The sequence below is a fragment of the Larus michahellis genome, chromosome 6, assembly GCF_964199755.1.
Source record: "Larus michahellis chromosome 6, bLarMic1.1, whole genome shotgun sequence".
Taxonomy (NCBI): Eukaryota; Metazoa; Chordata; class Aves; order Charadriiformes; family Laridae; genus Larus; species Larus michahellis.
This window is the reverse complement of record NC_133901.1, coordinates 70379314-70403620: the sequence shown is the minus strand read 5'-3', so window position 1 is coordinate 70403620 and position 24307 is coordinate 70379314. Positions and strand designations below refer to the sequence as shown.

Here is a 24307-nt window from a genome sequence, read left to right as displayed (position 1 = left end):
AGGCGCTGCTGATGGTCTGTGTGACAGACGAGGTGTGGGCATGTCCGCCAAGTCTCTGCGCACACCATGTCCCCATGGTGGTGACAGTTTCACAAAAGGGTGACAAAGAACCCAAATACCAGGAGATCTACCTGAGCTCATTTGCCAGACCCCCTAATAAGTGTAATCCTGTGAAGTGTTTGTATCATTGATGCTTAGTTCGTTAATGATAGCTTTTACTGCTTTCTCACTTCATAAATACTGTCCAAATGGAACTTATCTATTCTTCAGTTACTGTAGTTCAAAGGCTGTGTAACACTATTAAATATGAGTTTGAAAGTCAGAGTTACTAAAGGTTATATCGGTCATTTTCCTCTGAAACACAATGCTTCTTGTAAAATGTTCAAAATCATTAGCCTGCAGATAACAAAGAGGAATGCTTTGGTAATGTGAAGAAACCTTTGTGAGATTTGGCTCGAAGGTGATGTCCAGCACTGACTTAGCTTAGGAGATCATGCAGTTTGCCTTGGAACAGTTTGCTTTGGAAAGCTTTAGTCATGTTTTAGGTTACAGAGCATTAGTTTAGTTCAAGACATCGTGGTCATTAGTAGGTCATACATCTGCTTAAGCTCCTTCAGTTCTGGCATGAAGATCAGATATACTGCTGAGACCTCTTTTCCCTAACTGTCTCGTTCCAGAAACAAGGGAGGAATGATAGAATAGATGCTCAGCTGCTGTAAATCACGGAATTTTTACAGGCATTAATAGGTCACTTAAATTTAGGGTAGCAGAGGAGCTGTGCTATGACTAGTTCTATTACGAAATCGTTTCCTTTTCTTCAGTGATCTTTTTGCAGCTAAATATTATGATTCTTTTAGACCTGCATTTAGAACTGCAAGTAGCATGTTCGGCTGTTTTATATGAATATACAGATACAAAATTAAATGTATGCCTTCTGTTTTAAGAGTATTAGTTTGCTTCTCCAGACGCTGACAGTTCAGTCCGTTTTTTTCTGCAGTTTTTGTTCTTCCGTTTTTCTTCCTACATGATTTATCAGTTGACCACTTGATCTCTTCTCTGCTTCACTCAATATCCCTTTATCTCTCATTTTTCTTAGTAGCCAGTTTATCTATTGTGTGAAATGTTTGATAAAAGTCATCTCATCATTTCTTTAAATGAGCCTTGGAAATAGCAAAGGTCTTTCTGCTAGAGATGAGATTCTCCTGCGAGGAAGATAACTCAAACATTTCAACTGCAGAAAGCTGAAAGGTTGAGAGAGTCTTTGCACCACTTTCCTGCTTGCTGTGATCAAATCTTGGGTGTTTTTGTGTTTTTTTTTCTTGGAAGTACCAAGTAGACTATTTCTGTCGTGGTAGATAAAAGGAAGACTTCCATGAGGAGAAAGAACACAATAACAATTTGTATGTAGTGAAGTCTTTGGAAATCTGAGATGTTGTGTATCTGCTCTTGCAAGCGCTTTGTTGGACTGAGGAAGAGCTGATTCCAAGGGTCACATTGCAAAAAACAAAATGCTATTTGCATGTTTTTTGGCAGCACAAGAGGGAGACTCTGAAGACAACGAAGTATGTGGAGCTTGTTATTGTGGCAGATAATCGTGAGGTAAGAAACTTAAAACTAAAAAGTTATGGGAAGCACCGGTGGGAAACAGGTAGCTCAGTTCAGCTCCCACGATATTGTGAGCCATCAGCTTCAGATAGTAACATGGGGGTTTTCAAAAGTAAAGCTTCTTCCATAATTAGGGGTAAGCAATGGAAGGCACTATTAAGATAGGGCAACGTTGAAACTAGATCGTAAAAGTTTCTTGCAATACTTCATAGGGAATTTGACTCTCAAAAAATTGGGCTATCTGTCAGTAAATCAGGAAGAGACAAATGCAGATTCACTGCCCAGGATCCTGATAGCAGCCTTGCTATAAAGGGGGTCTACAAGAAAGATGGGGAGGGACTCTACCACGAGTGTAGAGATAGATCAAAGGGTAACAGTTTTAAATTGAAAGAGGGGAGATTTAGATTGGATATCAGGAAGAAATTGTTTGCTGTGAGGGTGGTGAGCCCCTGGCCCAGGTTGCCCAGAGAAGCTGTGGCTGCCCCGTCCCTGGAGGGGTTCAAGGCCAGGCTGGATGGGGCTTGGAGCAACCTGGGCTGGTGGGAGGTGTCCCTGCCCAGGGCAGGGGGTGGCACTGGGTGATCTTCAAGGTCCCTTCCCACCCAAACTATTCTATAATGATGATTTTAACTAACCCTTTCTGCAACTTCTTCAAAAACATTCTCCTTTGGTGCTGAAAAATAGATTCCTCCTGCACTTGCTTTTCAAGCAGTACTTCACCATCAGGTTGCATGAAGCACAACTGCCTTCCTGACAGTTTGCAAAGAAAGCTTCAAAGCGAGCAACCAGGACTGACTGTAGAAACGTTCCAGTGAGTTGAATGGCAACCATAGATCCCAATCTTGATTTGAATTATGTTGCTACTTACATTTTGTCTCCCTGGACACTCCTAGTTAGGGAATTAAAATCAGTCTGCTGTAAGAGCTAAACAGCTAACAGAAGAGCCTTTTCCACAAATCAGTCCCCGAAAGATCCCTATGTAAGACTTAGGGATTTTACAATCTTTTTGTGAGAACCAAAATCCTATCCCGTAGTCTGTGCTTATTCTGAGGCAGACTGTGGTCCCACGAAGCCAACAGGAGTCCGCTGATGGCCTTCGGTTGCACTGCGTAATCCCTAAACATCACGGACACTGCTGGCAGAGTAAGGTGGCTGTTGGGGGGGAAATGCTACAATATTTGTGCTGCTAGTACATTGATCCTTTACCTTCCAAGTTTCAGAGACAAGGCAAGGATGTGGAAAAAATTAAGCAGAGGCTGATAGAAATCGCAAATTATGTTGATAAGGTAAGAACATGAGCGTTACTTCACTTTTTCCAAACTTTCTAAACTTTCTGAAGGTGTTGTGAAATCTATGTTTCTTCTACTAGTACATTAAGAAAGCGCCATGCTCAGATCAGCAGTTTTCTCAGCCTTTGCCACATCTCCTTATCCACCCACTTTTCAAAGAGCTAACCCTGCTGCTTTCTTAATACTCCAGTATTTAAGAGCAATGCTTCTCTCCAGCCAGTAAAACCCAAAAAGTAAACTTAAACCTCTTGTATGCCCTTCAGCGTACTAAGCTCTGCTCTGCGCAGTGCTCAACAACGCATGAACCATATGGGATGCATCTATCTGTGAAAGCACTGTTCCTAAGGAGATCCACCATTTAGCCCTACCATTTTACTAACCTGAGAAAAGGGTGGGGAGAATCACGTATGGAACAGCCCATAGGAAAGGGCTTATTTTGAGGAGGAATTTGGAGAACAAAGTCCTTTGAGAAGGAAGGGAGGGTCCAATTGTATCAATAACATATACAGCCCAAGGAAGGTGGCAGATTTAAAAATATGCAGTGCTTAAGGAAGGAGGAGTTGATGGCTGAGTGAGAGCAGTAAGAGAGAGACATACACTATATTTTTTGTATTTGAAGTAATTTCTTAACAATAAATGCTAAGAGTCCTCTACAGTGTTTTTGAACAAATCAAAGTTTATTTTTGCTGGGCTGTATGACCAGAAAAAATTAGGAGTCCAGTAGTGAAATTATAACTGAGGGAGTCTTAATTTAGTTGAGAACTTATCAAGTGATACTTCAAAAGCAATAACTCAAGGAGAAGCATTCTTGATTAAAAACAAGCTGCTGAAGACACCTCCACCTCTTCCATAATTGTCTCGCTGACTTATTACTGGAGGATGGATATGTGTTTATATGTTACCTGCTCAAAATTAATTTTGCGCATTATAATATATTTATGTTTCATGCTTAATTTATGCCCAGCAAATGCAATGTTATCCAAATGACTGTAATGCATACAAACAAGACAGAGATCTAGTATATGCTTTTCTCAGACTGTCAGCAAAATCTGGACTTGATCGATTCTTGAATCCTTCTTCACATTAGTCTCACATTAGAATTGTTATCTCTGCTCCATCGTTAATGCTGCTCTGGCTCCCCTTTCATAGCAACTGTGGCATTTACCAGTGTGACAATAGTGTATGTAGACCACAGCACTAAAATCCTTGGTTTTATCTGCTGTGAACAAACCTCGATGACTCTGGCTAATTTTCAGCTATTATTTTGGACCGCAACCATAGTACAGCACAGCACAGCTGCCTCTACCTCTCGAATTTCGTTGGTGCTAATGACGGTGGGCAGCCATGGAGAGAGTCACCTGCTGGAGCAGCATGTCTGGCCAGAAGTGAAGGATGTGTGAAGGTAGTTGCAGAGTTTCATCTTGAAGGAAGATACCAAACTTGGGTGGGACACAGAGAAGTAATGTATCTCTGGATGTCTTTGAATGCCTTACATTATATTATATTTAGTCAGGTCGGAACTGTTTTCTCTAAGTCACGGAAATGTTTTGTCTGAGTTAGTCGTATCAGGTGTTCACTATTGCCCTGGAGAAGAGACCATTTAAGCCTCTGCAAGAAAGGTTCATATCCACATTATGCTTCCGTTGAAATATTCTAATCCAATGTGGTCTAAAATGGGTTTTATAGACATGTTACTATTTTTCTTTTCTTATTAGTTCTATAGGCCACTAAATATTCGAGTAGCGCTGGTTGGAGTGGAAGTATGGAATGACATGGATAAGTGCTCTATTTCTCAAGACCCTTTCACCAGCCTCCATGAGTTTCTGGACTGGAGAAAGCTAAAACTACTACCTCGTAAACCCCATGACAATGCACAGCTGATAAGGTAGACTTGACACCGTATTTAATATCGGCTGGGATTTCAGTGATTTGAAGATAGCTGTACTGAATTCTTCCCCAGTTGCTAAGCTGTTGGGAGGAACACCGGTGCTCCTGAGGGTTTGTCTTTCCCCTCTGCGAACATCAAACATAAAAGGGCTTTGCAGAGCCCTTCAGCAGATGCTTCGGATGAATTTCCTTCCACAGCTTTGCAATAGCCCTGTTACTTGTAGGCCTTTCCTGAACACAACTCATGTAGAAGTGTAAATGTGTAATAAGCTGGTAAAGACTTATGGTGTGAATTTACAAGGGGTTTAAGCTGGTCTCAGTCTAAATCGTTACTGAAAAAGGCGGTCCTGCCCTCACCCCAAAAGGAGCTAAGGGGGCACTATGTGAAGCCTGTTTGTTAGTAGAAAGACCTCAGTAGACTTAAAAATGCAGGCTAAATTGGGCAATTCGTTTGCATTTGTGACTTAAAAATTAAATCATACACATCTTTTACCCTGCTGCTGTTTCCTGGACTAAAGTAATTGAGTAAACATGCCCAAAGTAAAAGCACTCTTTAAAAAATAAAGGTAAGAGAAACACCTCTTTCTTGAACCAGGTATCATTTTGATCCGTGAACCATTCTTTATACTATGGAGATAAACAAACCTGACGTCTTAGTAATTAAAAGGAGCTCTTTACTCGTTACATAGATATTCTTACATTATTATATATTTGATCACTCTCTATGTATAGTAATACTTTGTTTGGAATTATTGCATTCTAGACAGTGTATTGAAAAAAGTAGCATATAAACTTTTCACTGCATTAAAATAACCCTTCTTTGAGCTAGAGACATTATTTTTACATTTGTATTTCTATTCCCAACTTCAGTCGGGCAAAAAAGAAAGGGAAGAAGGGTCCTATTATGGCAGTAAACCCAAAGGGTGGTGATCAAACAGATCTTTCTCACAGCAGGGATGCTGTCATTGTCAGTTCGGCAAGTCGGCATGACTAATCTGTGCTTTTCATTGTTTTAAACCTGCAAATGTCTGGAGCTGACACATTTGAAATGGGATCTTTGTTAGAGATTGGCAGAAATACAAGACTGAAAACTAATAGGGCGGTATCTTGGCATTGAGTGGTGATTCCGTGCTTCTTCTCCTTTCCCTCCCTCCTGCAGCGGGGTGTACTTCCAAGGGACTACCATTGGCATGGCGCCCATAATGAGCATGTGCACGGCAGAGCAGTCTGGAGGGGTCGTCATGGTAAGTGGTAAAAGTGCAGGACTTGAAACTGGCCCAACTGGTGCGACACGATCTCAAGTTTTGTAGCACCGTATTCTGTACCAGAACATCAGCCCCTTTTGTCCCATTTTCAGTCTCAATATTATCTATATCCACATTCAGATTGCTTGTAAATCATAGTTTCCATAGTGAAAAAAAAATAAAATACTGCATTAAACTATAGCATGACAACTTTGCAAGAATCTTCCATTCCTAATTGTCATTAAATCAGGTGCTGAGGTGCTGTGACAGATGAGAACCAGAAGATGTATTTGTTATGCACTTGGGTATACTAGTGTTACAGGCAACAACAGTCTATCCTGAATCTTTTATTATATTGATTTTATTCTGTATTTACAGAGTTTCCTGTGTAAGGCCTTATTTTCCATCTTTGCAGCACAGTGATTTTATTGCATTACCAGAGAACGAGAGCAAACAATGGCAGCATTTATTCTTCCTGAGCCTCTCTCAAAGAGTATTACTAGTAATGCTGTTGTTAGGTGCTAGACATGACGAACATGCAAGTAAACATCTTAGCCAATTTCTGGAAGTAGTTCCGAAACTACTTCTTCCAGAACTCGTTTTTTTTTTTACTATTTTTAACAGTTCTATGCAAAAGAGGGGGAAAGAATTTCTGTGTAAACTAAGCTTTGCAGTAGAAGTACTTTAAATAAAAATAGATGTGGAGTCCCACAGCTTGCAGGCCACTAACAGGCTCAGCTGCTGACCTCAAAGCTCAATTCCAGAGCAGAAAGCCAGGGACCCCTAAAAATCTCTTAGAAAGTCTCGATTTCAGCCTGCACATGCTGAAAACCTGTGTGTTTTCTACAGCTTTGTGGAGATTTCCAGCACCTCAGGTGGTGTGGTTGTTCTCTCCACCTCTGCTGGACACCTCAGCTGCACATCCCTACATAAATGAGGTGGAAGCTCAGGATTGCACAACGCTCAAAGGTTGCATGGTCTCAAAGCTCCCAGTTCTTCAAAGCTTTATGGGACTAACGTGGAGCTCAGGACACTAAGGCTTTTGCCGCAAAACAATCCACATAGCAGGGTAATCCCAGAGATACAGTCTCTTGAAGCTCCTGCATTTCCTTCCTTCTTAACTAGCATCCAAGCTGAGGTTGGTCCACAATGCAGGGCCCCTTTGTGGTCTCTTGGACAGCTAGGCAAGAAGCCAAGCTGGGGTGATGTATGCATTGATGGAAGATGATGTATAGACGGTCCAGACTGGGAGAATTTACGAGGTAAGCAGGGAAGCTGAGGTGTAGGAGAGTTAGAAAGAACAATCAAATCACATAATTTGGAGGAACAAAAATGTAGAAAAGACAAAGGCTTCCGTCTCTTGGTAGCTTTAGAAGCTGCGTTTCTAATGGGTGTTTTTAACAGCTTTTCACTGGGTGCCTGGGCGATAGGTACAAAAGGAAAAGGAGGAAAAGAGGAGGAAGAAGCTGTAGGAGTCTCCCAGTGCACTTCCAAATCCTGTCAAAGGCACACATGAGGCAGAAGCCCCATTTTAGCCATTTCACCCTCAGGCCAGCAGTCACAGCTTTGGCTTTATCTGCAGCCAGAGATGCCCTTGATGATGACTATTTTGTCCTTTAAATTTTTAGCATAAGCTTTAAAATACACTACAGTGTATTTTACCGCAAAGTCAGTCGCCTTCACTCTGGAAACTGTCGTTCTAAACAGAAAGAACGAAAAAAAATTTCATTCCGGTTACAAGAAAACAAGAATCAGCGTTTCTTTAATTGCTCTGAGGGACCTGACAGAGAGACTGATTTATATGTCCAGGAGAAGTCCAGTGTCTGAGTATGAATCGTGGGCCGGGCTGCAGCTCGGTCGTGCAGGGGAGAGCGATGTTTCCCAGAGGCTCCCACCTCAGTCAGCTGAAACTTTTGAGGTGCAAATTAACTCGAGGCTCGCACAGCGTAACTAGAAATGCTTTCCAGTTCTTTAAGCAAACCCTCAAAAAGGAGCCAAATCCCAAACAAGCAAACACTCACCCTCGAAACCCAAATGGGCAGCTGCCCAATCTTCCCCCCGCCCGCAGTTAACAAAGGCTAATTCAGGTACATACAAAAAAGTTTTTATGTATATCAGTACCTACAGAAGAAACATCTAAATTTGGAAGATACTCAAATGAAAGAATGAATAACTATTAACCGGAGAGGCTACAGAACTCAACTGTCTCAACACTGGGCAACTGAACATTTGGCCATCCTTATAGTTCAGCCAACCTCATCCCACTCCAAACACTCAATACCAAAAAGCTCCCAAAGCTGTTCTGAAAGAAGAGAATGGAGAGACTGCATGAGAAATAACATCTGAGTACAACAACTGGAGTCATCCTTGTATGATCTGATTTTCCTGACTGTTTTTGCAGTTATTCAGCTCTACTCTATGATTTAAATGCCTCTGCCGTGCCTCCCTGAGAGCCTGCCCTTCTCTGCTTTTCGATAGGGCTGAATTCTCTCAGTGGTAGGTGACACCCCGTCTCCCACTAATTTTAAGAGAAACTCAAAGTGGGAAGAGCAGTCATCTGAGTATGAGAAGCTTTTGGTGTATCAAGAGCACTGTAATTTTATTTTACTGTGACGGTTCTGTCGTGTTATAGAAAGACCAAACAAAAGTTGACATTAAAGCAAGTCTTTGACACGTGATTCGGGCTTCATTCTTCTGTTTCGAAAGATTGCCCGCTAAATTCGTGGATTTAAAAGTTAAATATTGCTGAGTTGCTGCAATGTAATGTAGTATTCTCTCCCAAGTCAAATTTTTATTGACTTTAGTGGGAAGTTAGGCTAAATGACAAGAGCGGAACTGAGGCACTTACATTTCAGAGAATTGCTCCAATGAAATAGAAGTGTGGTTTAGGAAATGTATTCCTACGACTGAGTGAACCTGCATGGAAAGTACCAGGACTGGGGCATTTGCCTGTTCTAGCTGTAGGTGACAATATTTTATTATTACAATTTGATCTGAATCTCAGTGGAATGAAGCAGAGTTCGGCCGAAAGCAGCTGCGTGCTTTGTGCAACAGTTTATAATGGCTTAACAGTAGATGGTTGCTTACTCAGTGGTTGTGAAACTGTTTGGTAATGACTTTTACTGCTCAAGTTAACTTTAAAAGACCCCAGTGGAATAAATCAAAGTCACATTGCTATTCATTTCTTTAGTCCTTGTGAGACTTAAATGGTCTCAGTATCAAATGGGACATGTCACTGTTTGTTTTGATAATCTTCATTTACTCTGTTTTCAAATAACCTCTTTTGCTGAGACATCACATTCCTTGTTTTAAGAACCCTCTCTAGAAACTGATAAAATTGCATTCCAAGTGGATCTGAGCAAGTAATGAGAACCGCATGGGCTGTAATAATTGTTTGCCTATCCAAGACTCAAATTACATTTCAAATCATTTATTGCTCTAGTTTCAGAGTGGACTGTGTGAATTCTTGGTTTTAATTTTAATTGCCAGCTTTAGAGGTGTTCAAATAAGTATAATCTCTGTTCAGTAGGAGAGGCTGGCAAAATGAAGAAGAACTGAGCTGTTTGCTCTCTGTCCAGGTAGCTCAAAGCTTAGAGGAGTTTCTGTCTTGACCATATAGCCCCAATTTCAAGGCATCACTCCAGTGTGCTGCTGGTAAATGATATGGAATTATATTATTATTTTCTTAATCTTCAGTCCTGGATTGTTTTCCAGTTGAGTGAGAGGTTGCGCTCTTTTTATAACATCAGGTTTGAACACATTGAATTCTCTAAATAGTTCATAAATTGCTTTGAGTACAAAGATAAATCAATCTGTATGTGACCAGTAACTAGATAAGACATCTCCATACGTAGGCATTGTGCAGGATCACGTATTTTCTTGATTATTACAGCTTATTTTGGTGGATAGGTTTACTCTGTTGTTTCTTTTACTAGGACAGGTTGTACAGCTTCTTTCAGCAAACAGGCATCTTAAAATATAACTGCGCACAAACTGGCTGTGATGTTTTATATTAGAATTTTAAAATTCAGGAAAAACTAAAAAGAGATCCTTTGTCAAAAGGTAAAATTCTTCTGGGTTTATTCCAGATGCAGAAGGAGTCGTTTCTTGTTTTCAGAATGACTGTATTCTCTTTTTGGTTTGGTTTTCTATTTGAGGAATGATTTACTAAAAATATTAGTGCAGACAGATGAAAGAAGAAAAACTTAAATCTACCCCAAATCATGCATTAAGGGCTTCATTAGCATATAGCTAACGTTTTAGACAGTTTTACCTTTCACTTCTTTTTAGTCTGAAGGTTGGCTCCGATGATACTAAGAGTTATTTAAACTGAATATATTCATATATGCTCTTACAGCATATATAGCGATTCCATTTACTGGCTGATAAATAGTGGATCATGCATTTATATTACATGCTTATACCTTTAGGGAAAGCTTTTATATGAACACAGTGGAATTTTTTCCCTCAAAGAAAACGATCAATGTGGAAAGGTCTCTTACTTGTGGTTAAGCCAAAACATCAGCCCGATCAGCAGGCTGTAATCAGAGCATGCAGTGAATTTCTCAGAAATAATTGTCCCCAAAATCACCATTTCAACAAGGATTAACGTTAATATTTCAATTTTGACACTTACAACATTTAGAATATTTAACAAGAGGCCATCGAAGATTTTGACTTGCTTTGCCCTTTCATTTTGAAAAGAAGGTTTTCAAAGGTACTTGGCTTTTCTTACAAGGCTTGTGAAATCTTGGACTTTCTGATATTAAACAAACAGTCTGAAGAATTATATAATTTCTGATATTAAAGAACAGTCTGGGGTTCTTCAGCCTGGAGAAGAGAAGGCTCTAGGGAGACCTTATTGTGGCCTTTCAGTACTTAAAGGGGGCTTATAAGAAAGATGGAGACAAATATTTTAGCAGGACCTGTTGTGATAGAACGAGGGGTAATGGCTTTAAACTAAAAGAAGGTAGATTCAGACTAGATATAAGGAAGAAATGTTTCACACTGATGGTGGTGAAACACTGGCTCTGGTTGGTCAGCGAGGTGGGAGATGCCCCGTCCCTGGGAACATTCAAGGTCAGGGTGGACGGGGCTCTGAGCAACCTGATCTGGTTGAAGATGTCCCTGCTCATGGCAGGGGGGTAGGACTAGATGGCCTTTAAAGGTCCCTTCCAACCCAAACTATTCCATGATTCTAAGAATATTAAATAGGCGAAGTGAAGTATCTTGCTGCATTTGTAATTTATCTCCTGACATGACAGATCTTCTCGTTTTTCCCTCATCCTCACCCATAAGCCTTTTCAACACTCCACATCTGGGTGGGTTCCTGTTTTATGCCACTGCCATGTCTTGGGAGTTTCGGGGATTTATTGAGCAGGGGGATTTTAAGCTCTAAATAAAGAGATGTTCAGATGTTCAGAGTTGCCCAATGGTCTCAAATGTCTGATGTGCTGCGGAAACTGGATGGCCAGGACAGATAGGCTGCCCTGAAATTCCCAGTCTGTACTCAATATATGCGGATGAATTTAAGATTGTGTCCATTTAATAACAGCATAACTACAGTTGGTAAGTTTATAAAACATTTCAAGGACAGGCAATAGGACCTTAGAGGTGGAATGTGTATTTTGAGTTGGTTTTATACATGCACTTCACTAGTTCTTTTATGTTTTTTTAAGGATCACTCAGAAAACCCTCTAGGTGCAGCAGTCACCCTGGCTCATGAACTGGGACACAATTTTGGAATGAATCATGACACATTGGAGAGGGGCTGTAACTGCAAAGCATCGACCGATAAAGGGGGTTGCATCATGAACCCTTCCACAGGGTAAGTGCGAGGGTGAGCACTGGCAGCTTACAGTTATAGTGGGAAATTTTTGTTTTCATTTTGTGTCTCAGGAACGTTAAAAGGGAGTAAAGAAAAACCTTTTCAGCACCTGTCAGATCTTCTCGCAGTTATCCCCCTCAAGCTGAAACAATTAAACTTGTTATCAGAGCATGACATGTACCATTGTACCTTTCTATTTCCGTGTTACCAGTGAGAGAGACAAAAATGCCGTAAGCAACTAGTTAATTTTAAAAAAAACCCAGCAGACTGCAAGTGTTGAATCAGAATTTCACCTTCTCTCATCTTGCCAACTGAGTATCAGCCATAATAAGGAATGAGCAACATCCCAAGGCCAAGACTAAGATGAATGTGTAGCAAATAAAGCAATACGGGAAATATATTATTAGACTCTCCGTAAAGCCTTTGTCTTGTGCAGATAAGGTTTTTAGTTTTGCCCAAACTTTTGCATTTCACCCCTCGTGTGCAGCACTATTAGCGTTGAGCAAATCAAATCTTTAAGGACAGTGGGGTTAGAGTTGTTCAGTGGCCGAAGGGAGATCTTACAGGAAAAGATATCAGACACTGTGGGAAATAAAGCCAGATGGACTCGGTCATCTCTCCGAGTCAGTGCTGAACAGTTGCGGTGCTGATGGTGAAGGCACGATGTCGACGGAGAAGACTGGTGTTTTTGTAGACAGAGAAAGTTCAGGCACCGTGACCAGGGTAACTAAATACAGATTGCTTCTTTGTATTTTAAAGCACTGTTAGAAACAGAATGATATAATGAGTGAGCTCTCCATGTCCATATTCAAACTGATAGGATTAAATGGAAGTAAGAGAGAGTAGATTTACCGAAGCTTCCTGCTGGTAAGTGATGTGCTGGACTGGAGTGCCTGCAGAAATGTTACTGCCTGTGAGTGGAAGCTGGTAAGAACCAGTCGGACAAATATCTGTCAGCAGTGTCTTGTAGGTACAGCTGGATTTGCTTTGGGGCAAGAGGATGGTCTAGATGATCTTCTGATGTCTCTTCCAGCTCCAGCCTTCTCTGTGTGTGCCTCAACTTCGTCTGTTGCTTAAAAATCTCTTCTGGGAAATGTGATCAGTTCGACCTCTGCCTTCTCCGAGACTGCTTGTTTCTGGGAAAGGAGGAGGGCAATGTGGGAGAGGCCAAGGAGTGCTGGGCAGGATTGCTCCCTGCTGGTCAGCCTAACAGCAGCCTTGGCGTTTCTTCAAAGGCGTGCTGTCACCCTCCTTCAAGGCAGAAAAAGAGATTCTGGCCAGAGGCCAAGCACAGCAAGTTAAGAGACAAACAAAAGAGAGTTGTGTGTGTGGAGGAGAACAAGGGTGATTTCTACAGTTTGGAAAAGAAAAATAAGTCGTCTCTTCTAAAACAGTAGGTAGTAAATATCCGTATGGAACTGCATTCTGCAGCACGTCAGGGCTGGGATGCACACTGTGAAAACAAACTGGAATTGGAAACGGGGCTCTGAGGTGAGGTGATGTGATAGCGGGTTGGCAGTGGGCACACAGGTCTGGGCTCTGAGCTCCTGAAAGATGCAAGCAAGCTTTAGTCATCTCAGGTAGTGACTGGTTGGGCATCCAGTTACTTCAATCTTGGAAATAAATTGCAGGAGATGCTCTCAGGATGGAAATTTCTAGACACTTATTGAACTCACCTTGTGAAGGTCTCTCTAACGTGAGGTTAGACAGCTCTTCCCTGCTCCTGCCTTCTGCCCCAAGTCCTTTGGGTGTATCTGAAGCCGTCGTCTGTGCTGGATGTGCCAGTCCGGACACTTGGCTCTTGGTTGGCTCGGGACATAGACAGAGCAAGGTTGTACCTGCTCAGCCGGTTCCTCAAATGTGACTCCAAGCAGCTCGGCTCCCTCCGTGCTGGGGTTCCTGTAGCCCCTACAGGTTACAGGCTGTGCTTCCGTCAGGTTCGACGGTGGCCATCAGGGACACTTCAGCATCATAACGCCCTCTTTGGATTTTTACCAAACTTTGTGTACAACTTGTGCCTGCGGAAGGGTTGTGGCATTTACAGAACTGGGTAGGCTGTTGTGTTTGCAGTGATTATTGATTTATAAATGGAAATTTTACCATTGGGTTTATAGCCTTAGGCTTTACCTTCATACTGTGCTGTCGATCTGTAATAAGTATTCCGGGAGAATACTTTATGCCTTAAGCCAAACTGCGTTTTACCAATTTAAAATTAACACTTTGAATATTTACCCAACATCTGACCAATAGTAATATTCCTCTGAGCACCATTATTCAGGGCACACTGAAGAGTTTTTGGCTCTGGAAGTACGTGTCTGTTAAGGGAAAGCCAAATGAATATTCCCTACCTGAAATGCATTCTTAGAACAGCAAAAACATCAAAACAAAGAGCATCCCATGGAAGCCACATACATTTAGAGAGACAGCCTGCTCTCTCAGTACACTCATTAGCACTCACTCTGTGCCCTTCTAATTTCTGTTGGTTTAGGGTAGATTTAACAAGTCCAAGAAAAAAAATCCTTGGGCTGAAACTAGTGTAAAAAGTACAAGCCCCTGAGAAGTCCTTATCTGATGTCTGAAAAGAATAGGAAATATCTGGGTTATAACAGAAAGGCCTCTGTAAACTTAACTTTGGAGTCATTTGTGTGGTGGTGCAGCAAAACGGAATGTTTTAGGGCTTTTTACTTAAAAGCTATTTCATTAATTATTGCCATTTCTTTCAGTTCTTATGTTTCAGTCTTTGAAGAGGTCTTGGAAATTACTTCTTGGTGGAAAAAAATCTCCAGGGATCAGTGTGGGATTTAAACTCTGTCCGATCTATCCTTTAATGAGCTTCCTATAGCTTTCACTCTTGAAAGATACCAGCACGATGTGTACCACTTGTGTGTGAGCTGCAAATGCCTTAAAGACCCACTACTTCAGCAAAATATATTTTGTATAACATGGAATTAAGCACATAAAACCCAAAATTTGTGGCACTTCAGGCCTTTTAGAGATTCAAATATCTGCTATGGAAATCACATAAATCCCACTGTAGAAGTTTGGGGGTTTGCTATAAAAAATAGTATCAATAAGGGAATATTTAATACTAACACATTGTTCCCTCTTTTGTGCACATTTTAAATAATATTCCTCCAGTTCTTTTAGATTTTTTTTGACCATGGACTGTTCCAAGTGAAAAAGAAGGCTATAAGGTGTCTTAAAGATATTTGCAGTTCTTTTTACTGAGATCGCAATATCTGAAAACAAAGGGACTAGGCTGAGCAAGCAAGGCCATTTCAGTATTCCACTTGTTTTCCAAGTATCTCCCTAAAGTTTCCAGTCTTAGGAGTGAAAATAATCTTCCTGACAGCTAGATAAATACAGAAAAGTTCTGGTGAAACCCAAGGCGTTAGTCTAGATTTGTACCACTGCAACTAAAGCAGAATTTATCACAAACAGTCGAGCAAAATTATACCAATTAGCAGTGCTTGTTTATTTAATAATTTTGGAAATGGGACTTCATCAGCATTGAGCACAGGTATCTCCATGGGGGTTGAAATGGGGTGAGTTCCCCCAAAGTAGCTGAAAGCTTAAGAGTTCATATATGCTTGAAATTTCTTGCCAGCCTTAAGAGAAGCAAAAATTTTATAGTTAGTCTTCTCCCCTCCTGTAAACCCAAGGGTTTATACTTCCCCTCACCCACATATCTGTGTCCTTGGCAGTAGCATGCTCTTCTAGTTTATATATAGGTGACTTACACAGCTAACTTGTCATCAGGGAAGTTGAGCATACCGGAAACATGTTCTTCCTTCCCTCTTACAGAAAGTATAGACTCATAGGATAGTTTGGGTTGGAAGGGATCTTTAAAGGTCATCTGATCATCAACCTCGTCCAATGAGCAGAGACATCTACAACGAGGTAAGTTTTCTCAGAGCCCTGTCCAACCTGACCTTGATGTACCTTGGAGTACCTCCTTGTATGTACCTCCTTGATGCCTTTCCATTTCTCACACCCACACACAATTTAGGTGTTAATGAGAGACCAGGAATCCACTAAGGGCAGATAGTTTTACCAAGCTCGTTCAGATGCTGATCCTACTGTAGTCTCCATCCCTTTGCAGAGACCCATAACTTGCTATAACGAAAGAGTCTTTCATTGTCCTCTTGCAGAAGTGTGTTGCACTTACCAGGATCATTGCTTGTTGCTGAATCATCCCAGCCACGGCTAATTGAAATGCCAGGCAGGCTTCTAGGATAGAGCCGTTTGTTTCATCTCTCTTTGCGCTTCCGTAGACAAAAGCAGGTTTTCACCATGCTGATAGAAAAGAGGATGACGGGATAAGGGCGGCTTTGTTGTCTCCCCTCCAGTCCCCTTTGCACCTGGCTGGGGGAATGACAGAGATTTTTCACCAGATCTGACCTACTACCCACACCCCATTTCTTTTGCTATCCATGTATTGTGAGATTAAATACCTCATCTTGACCTGGAAGCGTGCATGCTTTAACCATAGGCTGAAAGCTGCCTTTACAGCTATAAATCATGGGGGGCTTTTACACATCCATTCAGCAGACCCCACTTACCCCATTGCACTGAAACTACACATGGAAAATGCAAACCAGCTTGGAGTTTGTCCCTGCAAAGAAATACAATAGTAGGAAGGCAGGATGGGTTTGTGCTGAGGAACCGTGACTGTGTCTGCAAGGGCATGCCTTCAAATGCCCTTGAACTGTAGCATCAAGCACCATCACTTTGTGTCCGGTCTTCCAAGTTCTAATGCACGTCAAGGCCAGCATGGCAGCAGGTTGTGTGAGTCCACTTTGACTCTTATGTCTACCTTGGCTGTGAATTGCTTCTTGTCAGAGACAGCGATGAAGGAGAGATTAAATAAATGCAAAATAATCGAAAATAACAAATCCTTAGGAAAAGAAAAATACTGTGTGTGCTATTGTTTCAAGGCGTGGAACAAGTGATATATATTTAGGAAGTGCCAAACCTAATGTCTGAGAGAGAGCCTGGCCATTGCTATTTGCTCAACAGAGTTTTGAATGAAAGAATACCTCTTCAGAAATTTTTATTTTAATCTAGGTCCCTAGGAGACCTGTTTTTTTTCCCTCTGTTCCCGGAGTTCCAAGGCATATGTGGGTTTGCACCCCAGAGATGGCACGAAGCCTAGGGACAGAAAGCCGTTTGGTGCCATGCAGGAAGGTCTGGGCCAGGGCCACAAACAAGGGAACAGCTTCTCCATGATAATTTCTCCACACAACTCCTCCTCTTCGTCACGTTCCTTTTAGTGTGACGTTCCTTTTGAAAAGTCAAAGAGTGAATTGAATCCCTCCATGCCTGCCTTCTTTTTTTTTTTTTTTTTGCTGTTCTTAATCTTGGATCTTGTGTTACCATTTCCATTTTCACCGCTAGAATTTAAAGCCACTATATCTTTCTGATTCGGTCAGGTTTTCAATTCAGTTTACCCAGATAAATGTGACTGCGTATGTTCCAGGGAAGTTGGGTTTGGACTGTCGCGCTGCGACTGTGCTGGTGGAAACGCCTGTGTTTCGCCTGTGCTGCAGGATAGCTTGGGGCTCTGCTCCAGCCAGGGGACCGGCTTTAGTGTAGTGATCATAAGGGAAGCAGAAGGAGAAATGGAATTGAGATCAATTCTTTAACCTCTCAGCTGCTGATCATCATTTTAGAAGGTTGGGTTGTTGGGTTTTTTTTATGGAACTGTGCCTCTCGGTAGAAAATACCAGATAATTTTGAGTAATTGCCTTTCAGTACACAATTTTGCTTTAATTATGGAGTTTTTGGAGGCAGGGTTTGTAGGAGGAGAACAATTAGGAACACAGAAAGAGCACATAGTAGAAATCACGCAAAGCGTGTAGAAAAATACTGGTTCATTTACTACTGGAATTTTGAGAAGATTCTTTTTTTTAACCAATCCAAAACCCATCCACTGTTATCGGTATATTTTTAAGTAAAATTGAAACCTTTGTGCCAGAATTAAAGCAGATAGCCAGTGGGAAGCTGCATATTTGTGAATGAGAGTGAGAGTGAAATACAATCTGTTAAGAATCAGCTGAGTGACAATCCCAAATTAAAGCAATTGACTCAATCTGAGTACTGCTGGGGAGAAATGGGGGAAGACGGGAAGGACCATCAGGTGGGCTTCTTCCAGATACTGCTGAAAAAAAGCATTGGTGTGTACTATGTTTTAATTCCCTCTAGGAACAATTAGGTATTCTGCACTGAAGACCAAGTACATTAGTTACAGTTAAGGCTAAATAAAACATTTAAGTGGAATCATAGCGGTTTTTTCCTAAGTAATAGTACCAGATGTCTATGAGTAGCTAAAAAGAAGAAGAAAGAATCATAAGTTGCACAGAAGATAGATATAAATGTGAACATTCCCGTTTGCCCCACTGGTGATAAGCTGTTCATTGTACGAGTGGCCCAGACATCCAAGGCTTAGGTGAGGAAACATTTGTTCTTTGTTGCACGTCACAGGCCAGTTCCCAGCTGTTTTAAAAGCGTAGTGCTGTGTGAGCTGGGAGAAGCAGCTATGCTTGAAAGGCAGCTCTCCTGCAAGTGAAAAACAGTTATATTTGACACTTTCCTTTTATGTGTTAACTTCAGTGGCCAAGGGGAGGTGCGTTACGCTTTGGTTTGTGTCATTTGTAGCATCCATTTCTGCTGGCAAAGAAAACTTGGTTTTATTGGCTACACTCTATTGACAGCCCTCTGTGGTAGCAAGTATATAATCAGAGACATCTAAAATAGCTGTTTCTTTGCTTTCTTCTCTTCCCCCATTCCCAGTTCATGCTACTTTTGCATTGTTGAAGGTCTGTCTTTGTTTTGGTTCCTAACTTTCCTTGTGTTAAGTGCCCTGATTCAGATTCTGCAGTGCTCAGGCTTTTAAGATTTCTCCATCGTTCATGCTCAGCGGAAGGGTAGGGCTAGTAGAAGTCTTAGCACTCGCGCGTAGCTAGTGTTTTAGGAGTCCAGCAATCGCTGCGCTCCCTCTTCCCCAAACAGCTGGGGTCTAAGGGCGCTTCTGGTGATGCTCCCCAGAGCCACGGAGGTGTCACAACTTGGATTAGGTATTTGTTCTCTCTGCTAAAGTAAAATTAAATGCTAGGTCATGAGCATGTGAGTTATAGAATCTACGTACAGGGTCTCTATCCAAAAGCTGTCAGATATTTCAGATTATCACGTCACACGCACAACAAACACCGTGACATATGGATTTGGGCAGAGAAATTGGCCTGTGTATGTAGACCCCAACCTGGTTTGTGCCTGTGCTGCGGTTTACTTCCACCTCTGGTGAACTGGAATAGTGTTTTTTGGGGCTACGTGATAATCCAGCTGAAAGAAATCATCCAAGTTAAAACCAAGGCTTGTGGGGGCAGAAGAATGTATAGTCATGAGGATTATTTAGCGATCTGCCTGGCCGTTCAGGTGCACAGTTATCCCGATGCAAGTGGGGTAACTGTGACCAGCAGGACTGGGCCAGGGTGAGGAGGTGCTCACAGCTTCTCTGTCTTCCGTCACCACCCAGGGCAGCGTCTGGGGGAGCAGCACCCTGTCCTCTAAGTGTCTCACACAACCGATGTCCTTTGATGGTGCTGAAGGCCTGTTCTTCCCCCGTGTATCACCCATTACCATTAACGAGCTCTAGGACTGCACATCAAAAGAAGGCTAGTAACAGTAATGCTGATTTTCTAATGCAGAAATATATATTTGCATGATAGATGGGTGGCTGGTGTCTCCTGGAGAACCGTTTTGCTCAGTAGGGTTGACTCTCCAAGGCTTTTGTGGGGAGCCTTGTTGTTTTGTCATCTGCTTTTGTTTGATTTTTGGTTTTAAACTGCTATGCAAAAAAAAAAATAAATTTAACTATATTATGAAAATGTAGTTAAATAAATCAAACATAGTTTATTAAGGACAAGTTAGGAAAGCACCAATCATATGTGTCGTTTATTAAGTATTAGTTTCAATCACATTTCTTCTTTTTGAAAAATGATCTCAAGGAAGCAGGGTATAAAGTCACCTTGATTTTGGTTATTCGTACTCTGAACTGGAGTCTACCAAACCGGGCTACGTAAACATACACCCTCCGGAGATTTCCAGCACGCTAGCCTCAGGAGACTGTCAGGTATGCCATGAAAACAGCACCTTGGCTTTGGGACCAAATCGACTTGAAGTGAAAACCGTTTATTCCAACACTTCACAAGGTTAAAAAAAAAAACAAACATAATAATTAAAAAAAGATGGGGGAAAAATAAAAAGGGCAAAAGGTCATGCTAGAAATGGGACAGAAATCAGAAATACAGTGTGGGAAAGGACACTTTAACTTACTGACTGGTTCTTTTCTTCCTTCTAGACATCTCGCAGCATCTCGTAGCTGCAGCGCTGTTAAACATCAGATAATCGAACCATTAGTAGTTAGCACGGTGTCGCCTGACCCCGCGCAGTGAGTTTTCGGTTGCGCAGACCTCACTTTGCGTTTTTCAGTCTGGCAGCTTAGAGACGTTAAACTGTGGAGTCAGCGGTCCTATCTGGAATTACCTCTGTTACAATTCGAAGAAAATGAAATTATCTTTAAGATGTAAACAGTTTCTAATTAAACTCTGAAGCTGTTTATGTTTCCAAACCGGTCTGAGCTGAGCTCTGCACAAAGACAGGCTTCCTCGTTGTCTTTTTCTTTTTTTAATAAAGTTGATATACTGATGTAATAAATTGCTTGTGACAGAGCGAGGTCTGTTGTGCCAGCGGTGCAACTGCTTTTTTTAAAAAAAAAAAAACTGAAGCAACGTATCCCTGTGCCTTAGTAATTGAGCACATTGCATTCTGGTCCTTCCTTTGGTAGGAAACAGCCACGAGATTACAGAATAGATTTATGTCAGTCTTTCGCTTAACTCCAAGTAGCCCCATGTCTGCAGTGCATTTGGCATTCCTTTTTGTTAATAATTTCCATACATTACAGATAGGTTTAATTGTTGAAGTAAATAAGATCTGCGTTGAAGAATTAGTAACGTTGGTTGAAATGCATTGCATGCTTCCCAGTCCTTCACTGGAGTGGGGCACTGTTAACAATTAGCACACAGAGCCACAGGGCAGGTCTTAGGAAAAAAAAAAAAAAAAAGATTTTGCTTTTTATTGTAGTTTAGTCTTTCACATCCCAGTAGATGTGCCGTTAGAAATGAAAATATTCGGCTTTTCTGGTGTATTCTAGAGGAGAACTCGTGCAGATTTACGGCATGCGTTTTCTGTAAGTGAAGCTGACAAGGAGAGAGGTTACTGCTCAAATGAAAACACATTTTACTTCTGGTGTGATTATTTATAGCAGATACTTAAGGACAAGTCCTGTTTTCTACTATGTGATGTGTCCAGAACGGGTACAGTTTTACTGGCTTGGATGCTGCTACGTGAGAGCTCAGCTGCATTTTGTCTTGTCACTGTAATATCCATAGAAAATACAGCTCTGGAAGGGACATTTTTCTCCCGCAGTGCTGCTGTTGCCATGACCCGTGAGAACAAATCATAGAAGGACATTTTCCTTTATCTTAGCTTTCTGTTTCATCAAAAAAAACCTTTTCAACCTGCAGGGATAAATCTGTAGCGCAGCGCATGGAGAATTAAGCGCGCAACGTCCAGTTTTAATTGGTGCTAATGAATTTCAAATTCCCAGAGTATAAATGGAAACATACCTTAAAGGGCATATTCTTAAGGTCACATGAATGCTCCTTTTTGAACATGTGTTGTATGCCCTGAAGCACTTTAAGGAATTGATGTTGACTTGGAAGTCTGAATCGCTGTAATTAAATGATGCCTACAGCTGCATTTGCCACAGTTGTCATGGGAATCACAGGGTCTTTTGTGCCTGCGATAGATGTGCAAAATGTTTAAAATTCAGAGAGGGGAAGGTGTCCATTTTACCCCAACAATTGCTTCCTGCAAAGTCATTCTTTTCCTTTTCTAATCTCAGAGCCTATTACAAAGTCCCAGACGCGTTTACCGTGGGATTCTCGTGGCAGAAGTGCAGGTAGGCCCCGTTTCACCTTCTTAAAACGGAACGGCACAGCCCCAGTGGTGAGATGAAGATAAGCAACCACCTATTTTAGTGTAAAGTCACTGAAAATAGAGAGGTGAAATAACTTTGGTGTCCTGGGGAGCCTTTCTGGCTTCTTCTAACATAGCATGGAAATTGCGTTCATCTTCGTCATTGATGTTCTCCTGGCAGCCGACCAGCATTAGATGCGAAATCCAGGCTCCCTCCAAGTTGATAGGGAAGCTCCTGTGGACTTCAGTAAGGCCAGGATTTTGTCAGGATACCTATAGATTCCTTTAGATTTCTCAGGAGCCTTTCATTCCTGTGAGTGAAAGCTTTAATTTGCTCGTTTAAGGATCCCTAAGTCTCAGATCATGGCTCAATCCATTCTTTTCTCGTGGCTTGAAATGATGATTACGTACAATGTTGCTGCTAATTAGTTTATTTTCTTTGTTCAAGTTCCATGAAAAAGAAAAGGGAAGGTAGAAAAAGCGATGCATTTATTGTTTTTATTTTTAAATTTATTACTTTTTTTTTAAAAAATTCCACTTCCATTCGTCTGAGGTGATTTAGGTGAGAGGGGATAAACTGCTCTTTTGTCAGTGCATGCCTCGTAGCAGGAGAGGGGAAGGTGGACGTGTGGAATGATTTCTGGCACTGTTATGCCTCACTTACCTTTCCTTTGAATCTTCTAAAAGAAATAAGAAAATCTTGAGCTGTGCTGCTTGCAAGTCAGATACTCCTGTCTTGAAGTCCTGATTTACTAAGAGACCAGGTAGTACAGATGTTAAGTGAAATCAATATGAGCCTGTCCTCCGGGTATATATTCTTTCCAGCCTTTTGCAGGGCTCAGACGTTTTTCTCAAGCGCCCACGTCTCGCCGACGGGCATTTCCATAAGCTTCATTCTCTTAGAACTTCTGCTCCCGCTCTTCCCGGTGGGCGGCTTCTTCACGTGCTTTGTCCAGAGGGCTGCTTCCCAAACCTCTTCTCCCTGGCCTGGGTTCCTTTCTTGTGGTGTTTAGCCCTCCGCGGAGCCCTCTTCCCTTAGCTGGCCGTCATTTGGTCTGCTCACCTCGTGTACGGGCTCCTCCTCCCCCAAATCCATCTGCTGAGGCCAAGTGCCCACAGCAGGGCAGGTCTTTGAATCGAGCTGCTCGCACTGACCACATCGGCTGGGAGAATAACCCTGAATGCTTCTGTCGTTCTTTAGCCTGCAGCGTATCACGGGTTGTGTTTAGGATACACACGGGCGGGAGAGGAACTTGTCCTGGTGAAAGGAGGAGATGCCCATAAATAAATATCATGACCTGGTTTTTCTGTATTACAGTCGGGGTTTGATGTTCCTTTTTGTTTGATCTGCTTTGGTTTTTGAAAAATTATTTTGTTCTTCTCCCTCACCCAAACACGCTCTCTATAAAGTGATCCTCTCCAAACCGAGTTCCCAAAGTCAGATTATTATTTTTTTTCCTCCCAATCTGCTCCCGACCCACTTAAAAAACAATTTCAAGGTTTTTTCAAGGGAGAAAATCAGAATGTGAGTCCCTAAAACAAAAGATGATTGTAAAATCACATTGGGAACTAAACGAAGTGTCCTCATGATGTAGCGCTGCCCTGGCATTTCAAGCCAGGTCAGAGAGTGCATTCCCTCGAATCAGAAATCAGCAGGACGCTGATGTTCAGCAAGGTATTTTGAGCAACGGGACGGACCGTTTGTCTTTATTTGCCTGTCACATGCCGAGGATGTTGCATTTTATACCATTTGTCTTCATTTGCTTGTCACGTGCTGCGGATGTTGTGTTTTGCGTGACAAATTTAAACACGGGCCATTCTGGTTGTGCTTCTTATCTGGAGTTTCCTTCGTTGCCGGCAGCTGCTGGCAGGCACGGTGCGCCTGCGCCCTGCTTTTCTTTAGCCTGGGACCAGACCTGACCTGGCCTTTTCATCCCTCCCCTCTGCTCTGTGTTGCTTTTTTACTTTTCCTGTAGTCAGCATTGGATTAACCTCAAATTCTAAGTAGCAGATTGTGAAAACCAAACTCTCAGCAATCCAGCAAATTTTTATTAATGAGGTAGTGGTCTAAAAGGAAACAGAGCAAAAGATGAGCCAGAGGCAAATCCAAACTGATTATAGCTACTTTCCTCGGCTGTCTGGTTTCCAACAGGAAGAACAGTTGCCTGAGTTCAATTCCCATAGAGCTTTTGCAATGCAGATAACTCCAGCCTACAGTCAGAATACTGTCAGGATTGATAAATTGGTTTAGTATCGCTTCACCCCCAGAACACAGAAAGGAGAGTCACAACAGGCCTCTCAACAAGAAAAAACTTCTCTGGCCATACATTTGTCAAAGTAAAAGTAACTGCTAATAATGTTTTCTTTGGCAGTTTTGTGACGGCAGAAATATCAAGCCACGACAGTGTATACTGTGT

General features: G+C 41.8%; 1 protein-coding gene across 2 annotated transcripts in view; it reads left to right on the top strand.

Annotated features, from left to right (window-relative positions):
- Nucleotides 1-24307, top strand: part of ADAM12 (ADAM metallopeptidase domain 12) — a 190301-nt gene that overhangs the window by 124035 nt on the left and 41959 nt on the right. For both annotated transcript variants that reach the window (XM_074591861.1, XM_074591862.1), the window contains exons 7-11: nucleotides 1534-1599; nucleotides 2820-2891; nucleotides 4610-4779; nucleotides 5941-6025; nucleotides 11704-11852. In XM_074591861.1, coding sequence (XP_074447962.1) covers nucleotides 1534-1599; nucleotides 2820-2891; nucleotides 4610-4779; nucleotides 5941-6025; nucleotides 11704-11852 — 542 coding nt within the window. The remainder of the gene's footprint in view (nucleotides 1-1533; nucleotides 1600-2819; nucleotides 2892-4609; nucleotides 4780-5940; nucleotides 6026-11703; nucleotides 11853-24307) is intronic.